Genomic DNA, 18,353 nt, shown 5'->3' on the forward strand with positions numbered 1-18,353 from the left:
CCCCTTCTTCCTCTCGTCTTCCTCTTGTCTTCCTCTTGTCTTCCTCCCTTCTTCCTCCTGTCTTCCTCTCATCTTCCTCTTGTCTTCCTCCTGTCTTCCTCTTGTTTTCCTCCTTCTTCCTCCTGTCTTCCCCCTTCTTCCTCTCGTCTTCCTCTTGTCTTCCTCCCTTTTTCCTCCTGTCTTCCTCTCATCTTCCTCCTGTCTTCCTCTCATCTTCCTCCTGTCTTCCTCTCATCTTCCTCCTGTCTTCCTCTCATCTTCCTCCTGTCTTCCTCTCGTCTTCCTCCTGTCTTCCTCCCTTCTTCCTCCTGTCTTCCTCCATCTTCCTCCCGTCTTCCTCCCGTCTTCCTCCTGTCTTCCTCCTGTCTTCCTCCTTCTTCCTCCTGTCTTCCTCTTGTCTTCCTCCCGTCTTCCTCTTGTCTTCCTCTTGTCTTCCTCCTGTCTTCCTCCTTCTTCCTCCTTCTTCCTCTTGTCTTCCCCCTTCTTCCTCTCGTCTTCCTCTTGTCTTCCTCTTGTCTTCCTCCCTTCTTCCTCCTGTCTTCCTCTCATCTTCCTCTTGTCTTCCTCCTGTCTTCCTCTTGTCTTCCTCTTGTCTTCCTCTTGTCTTCCTCCCTTCTTCCTCCTGTCTTCCTCTCATCTTCCTCTTGTCTTCCTCTCATCTTCCTCCTGTATTCCTCTCATCTTCCTCCTGTCTTCCTCTCATCTTCCTCCTGTCTTCCTCTCGTCTTCCTCCTGTCTTCCTCCCTTCTTCCTCCTGTCTTCCTCCATCTTCCTCCCGTCTTCCTCCCGTCTTCCTCTTGTCTTCCTCCTTCTTCCTCCTGTCTTCCTCCTTCTTCCTCCTGTCTTCCTCCTGTCTTCCTCCCGTCTTCCTCTTGTCTTCCTCTTGTCTTCCTCCTGTCTTCCTCCTTCTTCCTCCTTCTTCCTCTCGTTTTCCTCTTGTCTTCCTCTTGTCTTCCTCCCTTCTTCCTCCTGTCTTCCTCTCATCTTCCTCTTGTCTTCCTCCTGTCTTCCTCTTGTCTTCCTCTTGTCTTCCTCTTGTCTTCCTCTTGTCTTCCTCCCTTCTTCCTCCTGTCTTCCTCTCATCTTCCTTTTGTCTTCCTCCTGTCTTCCTCTTGTCTTCCTCTTGTCTTCCTCCCTTCTTCCCTTCTTCCTCTCATCTTCCTCTTGTCTTCCTCCTGTCTTCCTCTTGTCTTCCTCCTGTCTTCCTCGTTCTTCCTCCTGTCTTCCTCCTGTCTTCCTCCTGTCTTCCTCCTGTCTTCCTCCTGTCTTCCTCTTGTTTTCCTCCTTCTTCCTCCTGTCTTCCCCCTTCTTCCTCTCGTCTTCCTCTTGTCTTCCTCCCTTCTTCCTCCTGTCTTCCTCTCATCTTCCTCCTGTCTTCCTCTCATCTTCCTCCTGTCTTCCTCTCATCTTCCTCCTGTCTTCCTCTCGTCTTCCTCCTGTCTTCCTCCCTTCTTCCTCCTGTCTTCCTCCATCTTCCTCCCGTCTTCCTCCCGTCTTCCTCCTGTCTTCCTCCTGTCTTCCTCCTTCTTCCTCCTGTCTTCCTCTTGTCTTCCTCCCATCTTCCTCTTGTCTTCCTCTTGTCTTCCTCCTGTCTTCCTCCTTCTTCCTCCTTCTTCCTCTTGTCTTCCCCCTTCTTCCTCTCGTCTTCCTCTTGTCTTCCTCTTGTCTTCCTCTTGTCTTCCTCTTGTCTTCCTCCCTTCTTCCTCCTGTCTTCCTCTCATCTTCCTCTTGTCTTCCTCCTGTCTTCCTCTTGTCTTCCTCTTGTCTTCCTCTTGTCTTCCTCTTGTCTTCCTCCCTTCTTCCTCCTGTCTTCCTCTCATCTTCCTCTTGTCTTCCTCTCATCTTCCTCCTGTATTCCTCTCATCTTCCTCCTGTCTTCCTCTCATCTTCCTCCTGTCTTCCTCTCGTCTTCCTCCTGTCTTCCTCCCTTCTTCCTCCTGTCTTCCTCCATCTTCCTCCCGTCTTCCTCCCGTCTTCCTCTTGTCTTCCTCCTTCTTCCTCCTGTCTTCCTCCTGTCTTCCTCCCGTCTTCCTCTTGTCTTCCTCTTGTCTTCCTCCTGTCTTCCTCCTGTCTTCCTCCTTCTTCCTCCTTCTTCCTCTCGTCTTCCTCTTGTCTTCCTCTTGTCTTCCTCCCTTCTTCCTCCTGTCTTCCTCTCATCTTCCTCTTGTCTTCCTCCTGTCTTCCTCTTGTCTTCCTCTTGTCTTCCTCTTGTCTTCCTCCCTTCTTCCTCCTGTCTTCCTCTCATCTTCCTTTTGTCTTCCTCCTGTCTTCCTCTTGTCTTCCTCTTGTCTTCCTCCCTTCTTCCCTTCTTCCTCTCATCTTCCTCCTGTCTTCCTCCTGTCTTCCTCCTGTCTTCCTCCTGTCTTCCTCTTGTTTTCCTCCTTCTTCCTCCTGTCTTCCCCCTTCTTCCTCTCGTCTTCCTCTTGTCTTCCTCCCTTCTTCCTCCTGTCTTCCTCTCATCTTCCTCCTGTCTTCCTCTCGTCTTCCTCCTGTCTTCCTCCCTTCTTCCTCCTGTCTTCCTCCATCTTCCTCCCGTCTTCCTCCCGTCTTCCTCCTGTCTTCCTCCTGTCTTCCTCCTTCTTCCTCCTGTCTTCCTCTTGTCTTCCTCCCGTCTTCCTCTTGTCTTCCTCTTGTCTTCCTCCTGTCTTCCTCCTTCTTCCTCCTTCTTCCTCTTGTCTTCCCCCTTCTTCCTCTCGTCTTCCTCTTGTCTTCCTCTTGTCTTCCTCCCTTCTTCCTCCTGTCTTCCTCTCATCTTCCTCTTGTCTTCCTCCTGTCTTCCTCTTGTCTTCCTCTTGTCTTCCTCTTGTCTTCCTCTTGTCTTCCTCCCTTCTTCCTCCTGTCTTCCTCTCATCTTCCTCTTGTCTTCCTCTCATCTTCCTCCTGTATTCCTCTCATCTTCCTCCTGTCTTCCTCTCATCTTCCTCCTGTCTTCCTCTCGTCTTCCTCCTGTCTTCCTCCCTTCTTCCTCCTGTCTTCCTCCATCTTCCTCCCGTCTTCCTCCCGTCTTCCTCTTGTCCTTCTCCTTCTTCCTCCTGTCTTCCTCCTCCTTCCTCCTGTCTTCCTCCTGTCTTCCTCCCGTCTTCCTCTTGTCTTCCTCTTGTCTTCCTCCTGTCTTCCTCCTTCTTCCTCCTTCTTCCTCTCGTCTTCCTCTTGTCTTCCTCTTGTCTTCCTCCCTTCTTCCTCCTGTCTTCCTCTCATCTTCCTCTTGTCTTCCTCCTGTCTTCCTCTTGTCTTCCTCCCTTCTTCCTCCTGTCTTCCTCTCATCTTCCTTTTGTCTTCCTCCTGTCTTCCTCTTGTCTTCCTCTTGTCTTCCTCCCTTCTTCCCTTCTTCCTCTCATCTTCCTCTTGTCTTCCTCCTGTCTTCCTCTTGTCTTCCTCCTGTCTTCCTCCTGTCTTCCTCCTTCTTCCTCCATCTTCCTCCCGTCTTCCTCCCGTCTTCCTCCCGTGTTCCTCTCATCTTCCTCTCGTCTTCCTCCTGTATTTCTCTCATCTTCCTCTCATCTTCCTCCTGTCTTCCTCCTGTCTTCCTCCTTCTTCCTCCATCTTCCTCCCGTCTTCCTCCCGTCTTCCTCCCGTCTTCCTCTCATCTTCCTCCCGTCTTCCTCCCGTCTTCCTCTCATCTTCCTCTCGTCTTCCTCCTGTATTCCTCTCATCTTCCTCTCGTCTTCCTCCTGTATTCCTCTCATCTTCCGCCCTTCTTCCTCTCACCTTCCTCTCATCTTCCTCACACAGCCGACCCGTCGGCCAGCGAGCCGCCGGATGACGGGAACACGCCCGTCCTGATTGGCTGCCTGGTGACCATCATCCTGCTGCTCGTCATCATCATCTTCCTCATCCTCTGGTGCCAGTACGTCTGCAAAGTGCTGGAGAAGGTGAGCGATGAAGAGAGTCATGCTCAACTAATATCAAACATAACTCAAATATGACACAACGCAGGTGAAGTTAATTTGACCCTCCTCTTCCTCCTCCTCTTCCTCCTCCTCTTCCTCCCCCAGGCTCCTCGGCGCATCCTGGAGGACGTGACGGTCCGGCTGTCGTCCTGCAGCGACACCATCATCCTCCAGACGCCGCCGGTGCCGCCGCGCTCTGGCCACGCCCCCACAGGTATTCATGAACGAGCTTATGAATGACGGAGTGGAGTTATATGAAGGAGGTTATGAATGAATGAAAGAGAGGCCGGACCCTCTGATGGGCGTGTCCCCGTTCCCTCAGGCCCCGCCCACACCGACCCCCACTACGAGAGGGTCTTCCTGCTGGACCCGCAGTACCAGAACCCGGCGGCGCTGAGGAACAAGCTGCCGGAGCTGTCGCAGAGCGCCGAGGCGTCAGGTAGACCTTGAACGCACCGCCGGCTGCAGCGCCCCCTGCTGGCCACGCCCACGCCGCCTCCTGCTGCTTCTCTTCTTCTCTTCTCTCGGTCTTCAGTGTTTTCTTGATGATGCAGAATGCGCATGCTGATTCATTCTGCAGCTGTCCTCCTCCTCCTACTCCTCCTCCTCCTCCTCCTCCTCCTCCTCCTCTTCCTCCTCCTCCTCCTTCTCCTCCCGCGCTCCTCCTCGGTAACCCTCTCTACGACCTGCTGCTGCTGACTTCCTGTCACATGACGTGGCTGCGTGGTGAGACATGGAGGTTCTGTGTTTGTGAACTTTCTCTACTTTCACATTATTGAAGAAGAGAAACGAACTAGAAGAAGCTTTGTTTTAGTTATTGTAATATACACTCATTCATAACATTATTATATATATATATATATATATATATATATATAATATATATATATATATATATATATAATATATATAATATATTATAATACTCTTCCTCCTCCTCCCTCTTCCTCCTCTTCCTCCTCTTCCTCCTCCTCTTCTTCCTCCTCCTCCTCATCTTCCTCCCCTTCCTCCCCCTCTTTCTCCTCCTCCTCCTCTTCTTCCTCCCCTTCCTCCCCCTCTTTCTCCTCCTCCTCCTCTTCTTCCTCCTCCTCCTCCTCCTCCTTCTCTTCCTCCTTTTCCCCCTCTTCCTCCTGCTCCTCCTCCTCCTCTTCCTCCTCCTTTTCCTCATCCTCCTCCTCCTTCTCATCTTCCTCCTCCTCCTCCTCCTCTTCTTCCTCCTCCTCTTCCTCCTCCTCCTCCTCTTCCTCAGCGTGTGGCGGCGGCTACGCTGAGCCCGACGTGACGCAGTGCACGCCTCACCAGTGTTTCCATAGCAACGCGCCGCACTACGCGGAGACGGAGGTGGTGCGTCTGCAGGGCGTCACCGGCAGCAACATGTACGCCGTCCCGGCGCTCACCGTGGACTCGCTCACCAGGAAGGACATCTCCGCCGCCGAGTTCCCGCGGCAGCAGCTGATCTTCAGGGAGAAGTTGGGGGAGGGGCAGTTTGGAGAGGTGAGGAGGTGGGCGGGGCCACGGCCGGTAGGCGGGGCCACGACCAGTGGGCGGGGCCACGGCCGGTCAGGGAGCGTTTGGAGCGACACTGATGCCTCCCTGTCTCCTGCAGGTCCACCTGTGCGAGGCCGAGGGACTGCCGGAGTTCCTCGGGGAAGGGTCCCCGCTCCCCGACAGAGACGGGCCCTCGGTGCTGGTGGCCGTCAAACAGCTGAGGGCCGACGCCACCGGCCAAGCCAGGTACACCGTGTTCATTACATCACATTTAGAGGACACTTTTATCCAAAGGGACGTACAATAAATGCATTCGGATGCAAAACCCAAACTGAAAGTACCTTCAAATGAAAGCCTGAGAACCCGTCCGCTGCTCCTCCGTCGCGCAGGAACGACTTCCTGAAGGAGATCAAGATCATGTCCCGCCTGAACGACCCCAACATCATCCGGCTGCTGTGCGTGTGCGTGTCGTCCGACCCGCTGTGCATGGTGACCGAGTACATGGAGAACGGAGACCTCAACATGTTCCTGTCGCAGCGGGAGATCGAGAGCACGCTGACGCACGCCAACAACATCCCTTCAGTCAGGTTGGTGCTAACGTGCTAGCGTGCTAATGCCGCCGGGCCATGCAGTTTAGGATGCAATCAGCAGGGGGCGTCGTGGTGAGTTATGCAGGGTTCATACGGTCATGGAAAACCTGGAAGAGTCATGGACTTTTAAAATGGTTATTTCCAGGCCTGGAAAAGTTCTTGAAAAAAAATAAAATCCCAAAAGTTTAGTAAAAGTCCTGTAAATGTGTTATATTCATGTGTTCATGTAAATGTGTTATATTCATGTGTTCATGACGTTCATTTACGCTGAGTTTGAAATAATGAATATGCTTTTAAAAGAAAGACTCAAAATATAAGCAGGCATACATACAGGCATCTATATAAATGTTTATTCTTTTAATCAAACTATTGTCTCATTCATTTGAGTCATTTAAGGTTTACTGTATGCTTTGTGTTCTCATTGTTAGTTTAAATACTACATTTACTCACTTTTTACTGTTTACACCCAGATTTCACTAAATGTTTGCTCATGGAAATTTGGTTCAAAGTCATGGAAAAGTCATGGAAATCCATTGGTCAACATGTGTATGAACCCTGCCAGAGTTCATACACATGCTGACCAGTGGATTTCCATGACTTTTCACCAAATTCTCACCAAAGTCATGGAAAAGTCATGGAAATTTGGTGAAAATTCATGGAAACTTGGTTTAAAGTCATGGAACTCCACTGGTCAGAATGTGCCTGAACCCTGGTTCTAACTCAGAGTTTCTCTTTCCCCTCCTCCAGTCTGTCCGACCTCCTCCACATGTCGGTGCAGATCTCGTCGGGGATGACGTACCTGGCGTCCCTGAACTTCGTGCACCGCGACCTGGCCACCAGGAACTGCCTGCTGGACCGCCGCCTCACCATCAAGATCGCCGACTTCGGGATGAGCCGGAACCTGTACAGCAGCGACTACTACCGCATCCAGGGCCGCGCGGTGCTGCCCATCCGCTGGATGGCCTGGGAGAGCATCCTGCTGGTGAGGGAGGGCAGTGCACCTCCACCTGCTCCTGGCTGTGGATTCAGAACGCTTGAACCGGCTGCATGCCTTAATGTTGACTTGGATACGCTTAAGCATTGTGAATGTCAGTGGTTCTCCTAGTTTTATGAATTATGCAGCTGTAGAATTATAGAAAAGGTATGATAGAGGCGCTCAACCAGACCCAGACACTTTGTAGTGCATGTAGACAAAGTAAAGTGCTTTTCAATAGCCGTGTTTCCATTCACATATTTGAATGTACATTTTTTTAAGTATCGCGTTAGAAAAGTTGCATGGAATAAAGTCCAACGTAGAGAACAGTTAACTCACGTGACTGATCGGCGTCTTCTCACATATTCTCACAATAAGCTAATACTTTGTTTTTGGACACGGGACATGGCCGATACTCGGTGACACGAAAGAACAACCAAAAGTTGCCCAATTGAAACAAATCCCTGGAGACGTCTCTCCACTTCACAACCACTTCTTCTTCTTCTCCTCTGTTTCCTGGCTGATCACAGCGATGCGTAGCCTACAGCGTTTATTAGCTGCAAACCAGTTGCGACATTTCAAAAGTTTGTTTAAAATTCGCTCGACATCTAAAGAAATAATCTGTGTACCGGCAACTCAAGGGGAGGAATGACCAGAAAGCACCTCTTATTCTTGACCTCGGTCGCGCCGGAGGCTTGGTGACGTGGTGACGACTCGTTGGGTCACCGCTGTAGCCGGGAGGCGGTCCGGTGTCACGCTCGCCAGGCGCCAACCAGCAGGGACCAATCACAAAGGCCCTCAGAGTCTGTGCAGAACAGGTTCATCCACAAAGTGACGTTTTGCAGCAATCTGATGTTTTTCCCGTCTCACCGGTTGCCTCCTCTCCAGGGTAAGTTCACCACGGCCAGTGACGTGTGGGCATTCGGCGTCACCCTGTGGGAGATCTTCACGCTGTGCAAGGAGCAGCCCTACAGCCTGCTGTCCGACGAGCAGGTCATAGAGAACACTGGCGAGTTCTTCAGGAACCAGGGCAGACAGGTGAGGCGCATCAAAGACTAGTCGTGCATCCAGGAGGGCCGGATTGAGACCGCCTGAGAAAGCAGCTCCAGTTCCTGCGACCGCTCCCAACATTTCATGCTTGTGCTTGTTTGTCATTCTTGTGAACCGGGTCCAGATCAGGACTACGCAGACCTTTAGGACACGTAGCACCACGTGGATCTAGATACTGATACACTCTCAACGTGTGCTATCCAGTTCACATGTAGCAGGTCACCATTGCCAGCAATCGGTGGCTGGTTGGAAACTGCCCACATACACAACCCTACCCTTGATACGACACTGAGTTCTTTGAGATTGCCCGGACTGCGTTGGCACATCTGAGGCTCTTCACTAACAACCTCTTTACCTCTCCTTCAGATCTTCCTCTACGGCCCTCCTCTCTGCCCACCTTCACTCTTTGAGCTGATGATGCGCTGTTGGAGTCGTGACATACCCGACCGGCCCACCTTTGAGGGACTCTACCAAGCCCTGAGGCCCCACGTCAACCAGTGAGCCGGAGCCACCGGTTGACGGATTTACCGGTGTAGGACAGCGAGGACTGGAATGACGTTACGAGAGTAAGCAGCGTTCAGAGGGAAGGAAGAAACGAGCAGAACTGTGGTCAGAAGGTGGGTTGGTTTCGTGGTAAAGGCACTCAAGATGGAGGGAGACGGAGAAGAGCTGGTCAACCAAACCTGTCAGCCGTTATCTAAGATTTCTAAGCTTTTTTTTAAAGATATTTTTCATTTCTGATTTCACAGTTTCGTCCGTCTCTTTAAATCCTTTTGACCAAAACGTCTCGTCGGACCTTTTGACATATCTTTTTATTACGTTGTTTTGGTGCCAAAGTGCCATAAACTTTATATTCTTCTTCTAGTTGGCTTTTAAAGAGGCCAAACAACTGGACAGACTCCTCAGTCTTGGTAGTTTCCCTCCTCCCTGTGTTTTTTTTATTGTTATTGTAAAGCACTGTCTGTGTCTCTCAGTTATACGTGTTCATATATTAACCCACACTGGAGCTAGGGTTAGGGTCAAACTGTAGTGTAGCTTTATTTTTAGATTTGTATTCTATTTTATTTTACTTGTTTTACAGTATTTCACTTTTGTAGGTCTTTTTTTGTGGATATGAATGTTGTCCAGCTGAGGTTCACAGACTGGAGATCAGTCAGTGGGTTATTGAGGAGAGGAAGTCCGGTGGAGGCACTCGGAAACCAAATAAAACAATGTGTTGTTGCCAAAGAGAAATAAAGAGTGATTAAACAAGTACATGATTATATTACATTTGTAAAACTCAATATACCATTAACATCTGCAAGTTGGTGTATGCTTTCATACAAAGTGCCTTAAATGTGTAGCATGAGCGCTACCAGTGGGAATCAAGCTAGCATGAGCAACACGGGTAGCTCCCGCTAACAGTGAGAGTGTCAATGCAAAGCTCCAATGTTCAGGTATCACTTTACCTGTGTGTAAAGTGTGTGTGTGTGTGTGTGTGTGTGTGTGTGTGTGTGTGTGTGTGTGTGTGTGTGTGTGTGTGTGTGTGTGTGTGTGTGTTTGTGTGTGTGCGTGTGCATGCTTTGTCTCCATTAGCCCGGTTCTGCTGTGAGGGTTGCAGTTTTGGTTTGCGCCTCCAAAAGATTAGCCAGGTAGCCAGAAAGAAAGTCCGTAGTTTCATCATTTGACTACGACAACAGTGAAACAAAAGACAAACTGTTCAAATTAAGATTAAAGTCTTATATCAAACTTAAACGGGGCCTTTGTAGCATTTCAAACTAGGATAGAGATGTTGGCACAGAAACACAACTAGCCACCAGGTTCAGTTTAGTCACTAAGCGAAGACAGATATCCCTGTTGGAGAAGCAGTCCCTGTGTAAATGCTACTTAGCTAACTGACTAGCTAGCGTGCTAGTTCTCTGGGGGTCATAGTAGACAAGGTTGTCTTTACTTTAAGGAGCCATACAAGCTAACTAACGTTGCCAACTGTCCTGTATTAGCTGGGACGTCCCTTATAACTGCTACTCTTACAGATCCTCATCCATCCTTCCTTCCTTCAATCATTTCATGTTCAGTTCATACAGATTGCACGAATAGTACAAGAACAGTACATAAGATAACGACTACCTATTCAAACAATCTCTCCCTATATATATCACCATGGGTGAGATCACCTGTCATCCAATCAGACGACCCTCAAGCATTTTGCTTCAATAGCAGAATATTAAAGCAGCAAAATATATCCATGGAAAAAGTCAATAATAACCATCTTATAAAAATTGCTTTAAAAAAAAAAAACGTTTACATTTTGTGGGTTTCTCACATTCGCTGACATAATGCTGCAGGTTGAGCAACGCTGCAGACTCAATGCATTGGAAAGCAACACGTGTGTGTCCATCAACAGATGAAGGCAGCAGAGCCACTCAGCTGTGCAGCGGCTCCAGGCGGACACTTACCTTATCGAGTGAAGCCAACGGCCTTCTTTGTTTGCTGTAGGTAGAACATCTATAGTGTGAAGGTTTGTTCAGGCGGGTTTGTTCATGTATCATTCATAACAGGATTTATACAACATTTTGTTACTAAAAACATGGATAAAATGTATTTTTATATGGATGTTGACAGTATTTTCTGATTTATGGATAAATCCCCTCTGTGAAAACCTTTCAACAAATTGCAAAAGAACCTGGCTTGATCCAATATTCAGATTTAAGTTCTGAAAATGTATGAACATTAGCACATATTTAATAAGATAATGCCTCGTGTGCACATTTAAACATAATATTAAGACAAAGTAAAGCCGTCGTGTTGATGTGAGTAATTAACTGTGTCATGGTGTAAACGATGTAAACTGTAGTTCTCTATACATGCGATGCATTTCTAGCCGTAATATCAGGAGAGCTGAGATCAATCAAGCAAAAGTAAAGATGATTGCTACTGATTAACAAACGTGTGGTCCAGGTTTAAGGTTCATCTTTTTCAACATTGTTGTCCAATGTGTAAGTGGTTAAGCACATTTACATTTTAATCTTTTTATGTCCCATTCTTTTTCATGTTTTAGTCTCTCATTGGTGTCAGCGTGTGTTACATGTGTGAAGTATTTTAGATCCTTCCTTTGAACAAATTGTTCAAAATGTAAAATGGAACAAATCAACATGACCTTGAGGGGAAAGAGAGAGGAAGAGCAAAACAAGTTGTGTTTCCTTGTTACAGTAGTGTGTGTACTGTACCTTAACACGTCTACAAGTGTGTGTGTGTGTGTGTGTGTGTGTGTGTGTGTGTGTGTGTGTGTGTGTGTGTGTGTGTGTGTGTGTGTGTTCTTGACATTCCTTTGCGTTGGGATTGACGTGGTCGCTCTGTGGTGCCGATGATGATGAAATGAGGGCGAAGGGACTTTTTTAAAGCAATAGGACCGAAAGTAAGGAAACCACTAAACTCAATCTCCCAGAGTCCTTTGCTACAGTGAGCCTGTGTATTGTGTTCTGGTTCCAGTAGAGAGATAGACGAGTCTTTTAGCTTGATAGTGTACAGGAGAAGTGATACAACTTATCTCAGTGTGTGTGTGAATGCAGATTAGGTGGGATAATTATTGATAATGAATTATCTATCAGAATTTAAAACTTTTTCTCTGGTTACTTCTAATCAGGAAGGTGTTGTTGTTTCCTTCCGACAGTAACATTTCTAACAGACGTGTACTGCACATGGCTCGTAGCTGTGTATATTAATATATTGGGAGTTGGTAACGTTGTCCTCCTCCCTCTGAACCCTCATGTTGGCTTTTTCTCTAATAAACAGTAACGTTGGTCAAACAGACGATTACACCGTGTCTTATTTTACATGGAAAACTCCTCAAAAAGACTCAAAGGGTTCCAGAAACACAGAAAGATGTCTGAGGTTAATCACAATGTCTTTATGCAATGAGCTACCTTTGTTAGACGTCTGGTTGTGTTTGCTACTATTTGTACGACACGTTTGGGTCCCTGATACCAATAAAGTCAGAGAGATGAGTGACAGTCTAAGACTAAAGTTGCACCATAAAACCTCACAGATGTTACTGATACGCTGTATTTCTCTTCTATCATGAGATATCATATTTTACATTACATTTAGCTGACGCTTTCATCCAAAGAGACTTACAGTAAGTGATTCAGCCATGAGGACAAACTCAGAACTACAAGAATCAAGAAAGTAAGAAAGATGTGTTTCTCCAATTAGTCGCCATTTCTGCATCATCGGTGCATAAAGTCTTCAAAAGGAACAAAACAGTGAAGGGAAAGGCTGTTGAATAAAAGTGTGTTTTAAAATGTTAAAACAATGATTCTGCCTCTGAGACTTTTAGAAAGCATGTTTAAGACCAGAAGCCGATACAGAAACACATGCATCCTTAAGGCGAAGGCTGGACGCTTTTATGCAAAGTGACTTGCAATAAGTGATTCAACCATGAGGACAAACTCAGAACTACAAGAATCAAGAAAGTACACTTCATTCATTAAAGTTAAACCACAAAGTGCTGTCAGTAAGAGACATGTAAGTGCTGCTAAAGTGCTACTTTCCTTATTCTTATTACATATTTGACACATTCAGAATTCTAATAGAATTTTGCAGCAGAAGTGTCAACATGTATAGCGGTCAAGAGACTATAACTCAGAAGGCGTGCCTGTGTTCAGAGTGATGGTTAGATCACGATCACTAGGAACCGCAGGTCACATGTCCTCCTTGATGTAAATGATGTCAACATATCAGATACACAGTTATTGTTGTTGTGATCGTTTCACTGTGAGTGAGACCCACATGGCGAGTGACCTCACCTGCTGCTGCTTCAGCATTTTTACGGTTGCAACTCCGTTCCAGTCAGGATGAAAGGATGAGTGCAGCGCGTGCTTCTGGTGGGTGTTCGTGTGCTGGCCACCAGCAGGGGGCGGCAGAGAGAGAGAAACACTTTGCTTTACGAACTCTGACTCCCAAAGCACAATGTAGCACACCTCAGGCAGCTCACGGCACTGATGCATGGGACAGATGACAGAACCTCCTGTGGTCCTAAGAGAGAACCCGTTGTCTTCTTGACTGGAGCTGCTTGGATGTTCTTTAGGGACTGAAAGGGTTCCAGGTGGTCAGCAGGTCTGTCATCCTGGATTCACTTTGAATTAAGGTGGATTTTTTTCTTTCTTTTTCCAGAATAAACAATGGCTTATGTGTTCCAGTTTACAACAGGGTTCACTCACGGCGGGCAGGAATGTTACTCATGACATTGGTAGTAAAACTTTACAGCCAATAAACAGGGACATCATTAAGATACCTTCATTGATTCATCCTTTTTCAGCCACTAGGGGGCAGACACACTCAACACAGGCCTCAAGATAGATAGATAGATAGATAGATAGATAGATAGATAGATAGATAGATAGATAGATAGATAGATACTTTATTAATGCCCAAGGGGAAATTTGTTGTCAGAGTAGCAGCTTACAGATACAAAAATAAAATATAAAAACAACAGAGATGAAAGATATGTACAGCGCAGAGAGTATTAATTTAAGAAATTCAATTTAATTTAAACAGTAGAGAAGTGCAAAAATGCAAAGTATGTTTATATGAAGTGTGTGAAGTGTAAATAAACATAAACGTGTACAGTGATGGATTCATCCACAGAGGATCAAGAGGTGACTGATTGTAAAGTCTTATTGCCGTGGGCAGGAACGTTCTCCTGTAAGATGTTAGCAACCAGCGGGCTGCTTCCACACAGCAGCATGATGAGCCATCCGGCTTTATGTTTGTGTCACATGGTGAATATAAATCCATCTTCTAGCTCTGTGTTTGGTCTCCACCACCGGAGGGAAACATCTGTCTGTAGCTGCTAAATGCTCCACATGTTCACCAGCTGCTCTCTAACTGAGTCTGTCTGCTTCATCACAGCTGGTTTTGATCAAGCGGCACGATGCAGAAGAGACTGTGGATCCTCAAATGGCTGCAGATCCTCAAATGGCTGCAGATCCTCAAATGGCTGCAGATCCTCAAATGGCCGGCTCAAAAAGCGAATGCATCCCAACAGACCCTCGTGTTTAAATGAACCTGTACAGCAGAAGCAGACGAGAGGCATTCCAGGCCAGACCAGATATTTAATCCCTCCAGCGGTTTCAGGGCCTCTTACCCATTGGATGTGCCAACACTTCCAGGAAGACCCTGGTCAGATGATGAACCACCTCCACCGGAAGGATCGGGGTCTCTACTCTGAGCTCCCTCTGGATGTCTTAGCTCCTCCCCCTATCTCTAAGGTTGAGCACAGTGACCCTACAAAAGGAAGCTAATTTCGGCCGCTTGCATCTCGTTCACTGGTAAATCATTTCACCCTCATTCCTGAACAAGAACCCAAGTTACTGATACTGAAACGCCCTCGCTTGTGACCCAACACGCAGGGTGCAATCCATCGCTTCCAAGCAGAGCACCACGCCGTCAGACTTGGAGGCACTGACTCATCCTGATCGGTTCAGTACCTGCTGAAGGTCTCATTCTGAAAGAGAATACCGTTCGTGAATCGGACCTTGAGACGATCGTGGTTCCAAGAGATGTTCAATTTCTTGATGGTGCATTCCACACTTTGTGAATTCACTCTTGAGACAGAAGCAGACCAGAAAGAGGATATCCAATCTCTGTAGAGCTGCAGAGTTGGTGAGCAGTATTTGCCGGTTCATCATCTGTGTCATCCTTTGGGTTTGGATAAAAATCCAGAATCTCACCACTGGACATCTTCTGTAGCGCCATTCTAGAGATACCAAGACAACGGATCCATGGAGAAACGGATCAGTGGTACTTTGTTGAGGAAAACACTGGAGGAGTTCTGCCCTGGTTTGTCCACAGAGACATTTCCCCAAAGTATAACTGTAACAGCTGAGCATGTCACAAAGTCTTCCCCTCTGGCCCTCTTTTCAGGCCTACACAGACTCATGGCCGTTCATGAAATAGTAATATATATATGACAACTAAACCAACAGTTTGGTTTAGACAACAAAACCCCAAGCAGTTAGGTTTCGGCATAACTTTAGGAAACCATCACAAAAGTGGAAATGGTCTCCATCTCCAGCAACATGGTCACATGGATCACATGAGCTGAGCTTGTTCTCGCTAAAAGCTGCAGCTCTTTCCTCCACATCCACTGATTGACGGGTGATCTACAGTGAAGCAGGAACAGACCTATGAGTCACCTCTCTGATGTTTAATGGAAGTGTGTGGAGGTCAGAGGTCCGCTGGCTGATGTGGATTCAGGTTTTGTTGGGGTTTTAATGAGTCCGGCTTCTGTTACAGCTGTTCTGAGGAACAGAGGGATGAATGAGGCGACAGGGCATGTACCCATTGACATGTTCGGAGTATGTAACTGATACAGAGGAAGGGTTGCATGTTTTTAAGTCTTGACTCCAGCTGCTAATTGTGTGCAGACTTACACCCCAGAACCCTGTTTCTATCCTTCATTTAGGTCTTTCCCAAAAGTCTGAGAGAGGATTTTGAATATGTTATGTCTGGTCTCATCCAGCATCCACAGAGATGCCTTCAAAATATAATGTGACGGAATTCATAGATATCCCAAGAAATTAGTTCTACTGACCACCAGGGGGCGACTCCTCTGGTTGTATAGAAGTCTATATAAATGACTCTACTTCTCTTGATGAAGTCTTCTTCAATACAGCATGATGTTCATTTAGTAAATTATGGTAATTTAGAGTCAAACAGACCATAAAGCAGGGGACGCTTTAGGGCGGGACTACAAGGTGATTGACAGGTCGACAGTCCAATTGTGACGTCATTTGATGGAAAGGGTGCGACAAGTAAAATATTTGTAATAATATGATAATGCTGAACACAAATTGTTAGTTATCCATTCATTTACCGTAGGCTTATAATAACGGAAGAAAGAAATGACATCTGCATATTTATTTATCTTGCGCGGCATCGCTCTAGATTTTGAGCACGTCTACACTACTTTACACCAGCTATGTATGTGTGTGATTTTTGTGGCATTATCACAATCTTTCTTCCAGTGATTCCCTCACTCTCACACACTGAAAGTGTGGGTGATGTTGTTGGATGCCGGTCGGCGGTGCTATTGTGTTTCCGTGGCTCTTTATGTGTCCTGTGTGCAGCAGGGGCCCTGCAGGGGGCCGGCCCTCATTATGAGGCTGTTTAAAGACACCTGCTTCTCATTGGAAACAGCAGCGGCGGCTGTCTTGTGTTCCTGAACAGGAAGTGCAGAGCGCTGCGATAAAGTCTACCTGCCTTTTGATCTTTACACAAATGTCATAAAAAAAGCAGCCGTTATACAGCTTGATCACTTTTTCCTTCTACGTGACGGAATCGGTTTAACTACGCACACGTGTAGCTGCTGGAGCTAGCTGGCTGGTAGCCGCTGCGTGGCTACTGACGCTAGTGTTTCACGTGTTGCCCTCACAAACACGGTTAAACAGTCTCAAAGCAACAAATAAGCTCAGCTGTGAAAAGGAAAAACCACCACAAAGCCAATTAATGGGTTTCACCTGCAGTTCCACTAATGGCCACTAGATGATGTCATTGAGAAGCTCACGCTGTAACGCGGTCAATGGAAATATTTCGTGAGCGTCCCAAAAGATAGCGGAAGCTTTCTCGGAAGATTCAATGCTTCAAGGAATAATTCAACATTTCACAAACTGCAGTTGTCGGCTTCTAGAGCCCAGAGTCAGGCTCGATGGGCGTGGTCTCTTATTTACAGGATCACTAAGAGAATGAAGTTGTTTCAGGGGACATTCCATCACTTCAAAGGGATTAGTTACCCAAATGAAGATATTTAGCACAAAACGTATTAACACGAATGAATAACAGAGGGAGCATTCTGTCTTCTTCCAGTGGATTTTAAATGTATACGTTCCTTCTCGATAAAAGCAGGTCCGCATGAGACGATTACATTTCTGTCGTCACAGTGGATGAACAGCTGATCGTTAACAGATGCTCCTGATGCTCCTTCAGGGAACGGTGAACAGGTTCATTACAGAACCGTGGAAACACACTGTGCTGAAGTAAAGTGCATTACGCCACAGGACAACAAGGACAACAAGGTAAACATGTGCATGGGGCAAACCACGACTGTTTCCTGACATCCAAGTTTGTCTCTTTGCTCTGGCGAACAGGCTAACTAACTATTAGCCGGTATTGAGGGGAGGTGGATGGGTTAGTCACGTGAGCCACTACTCTCCTTAGTCACATGACTTGCTTATAAGGGCGTGGTTGAGGTTAACTTAACTTCTTGGGGAAGACGGATGTTTATTTTGAAAAGGAAAAGATGTAATTAGTATAAACTGTAGCTTTGCTGTGGAGACAACTTTATTTTGAAAAGACTTTACGTGTACTATGAGGACGGGAGTTTATTTTGAAAATACTTTATTTTTACTATGAGGACGGAAGTTTATTTTGAAAATACTTTACGTTTACTACGAGGACGGAAGTTTATTTTGAAAAAATGTTATGTTTACTATGAGGACGGGAGTTTATTTTGAAAATACTTTAAGTTTACTATGAGGACGGCAGTTTATTTAGAAAATACACTGTGCCTGCAATGAGTGAAAACTTTACCTTTACTGTGAAGAAAGACATTTATTGTGAAAGTTGTGAACGAGAATGTGTGAAGCTCTGTAACGCACTGTCAAGTAATTTGAAGTGACATATGGGAACATGCGTGTGTGTGTGTGTGTGTGTGTGTGTGTGTGTGTGTGTGTGTGTGTGTGGGTGGCAGCTTGTGTTTTACAGTTCTCTAAGAGGAGGAAACTTCTCAGTTCTGTTAATTGCTTCAATTTCAGCCTCTTTTCTCTCAAAGCGTCCTGAGCGCTCGCTGCAGGAAGTTCCTCTCCAGTAAAAGCAGCAGCGCTCCGCTGTGCGTACACATCAGAGGAGCCACGTCCAGACCGTGTTGTATGTGTGGATACACATACAACACGGTCTGGACACGGCTCCTCAGGACCAGGAGCCGTGTTCAGACCGTGTTGTATGTTTATCCATCTTCTGGCTTCAGACCGTGAAGCCAGAAGATCACACAGAAGATCTAAAGTCACAACAAATCAGAACCATTTTTTGTGTGTTTTCACATACAAAGAATTTGTCCTGGCGGAGGTGCATAACTTTTAAAAATAAACATAAAACAGAGTGTGATGAAAGGGAGCATGAATATTTATAACTGGATCTACTGTAGAATATAAACATTAAAGCTAAAATAAATAAAAAATGAATAAAAGTGCCCGTAATGTAAGAGTTATATGAATGTAAGTGGAGCTCATGGAACCGGTTCTACCTCTCGGTACCCTGTCGGCCTTGTTGGTGTATAATAATAATAACAATAAGAATAATGATACAAATAGACAGCAGTTGCACCTG

The 18,353-nt window shown here is 46.5% G+C and overlaps 1 protein-coding gene across 1 annotated transcript in view; it reads left to right on the top strand.

Annotated features, from left to right (window-relative positions):
- ddr2l (discoidin domain receptor family, member 2, like) overlaps window positions 1–9,243 on the top strand; it is a 27,494-nt gene extending 18,251 nt beyond the window's left edge. Inside the window, exons 11-19 of the mRNA XM_079222029.1 lie at window positions 3,733–3,872; window positions 3,996–4,104; window positions 4,213–4,329; window positions 5,140–5,384; window positions 5,497–5,624; window positions 5,768–5,965; window positions 6,716–6,950; window positions 7,830–7,979; window positions 8,358–9,243. Of these exons, the coding sequence (XP_079078155.1) occupies window positions 3,733–3,872; window positions 3,996–4,104; window positions 4,213–4,329; window positions 5,140–5,384; window positions 5,497–5,624; window positions 5,768–5,965; window positions 6,716–6,950; window positions 7,830–7,979; window positions 8,358–8,492 (1,457 nt within the window). The 3' untranslated portion in view covers window positions 8,493–9,243. The remainder of the gene's footprint in view (window positions 1–3,732; window positions 3,873–3,995; window positions 4,105–4,212; window positions 4,330–5,139; window positions 5,385–5,496; window positions 5,625–5,767; window positions 5,966–6,715; window positions 6,951–7,829; window positions 7,980–8,357) is intronic.
- The last annotated feature ends 9,110 nt before the right edge of the window (window positions 9,244–18,353 follow it).

The sequence above is a fragment of the Taurulus bubalis genome (assembly GCF_910589615.1).
Source record: "Taurulus bubalis genome assembly, chromosome: 8".
Lineage (NCBI taxonomy): Eukaryota > Metazoa > Chordata > Actinopteri > Perciformes > Cottidae > Taurulus > Taurulus bubalis.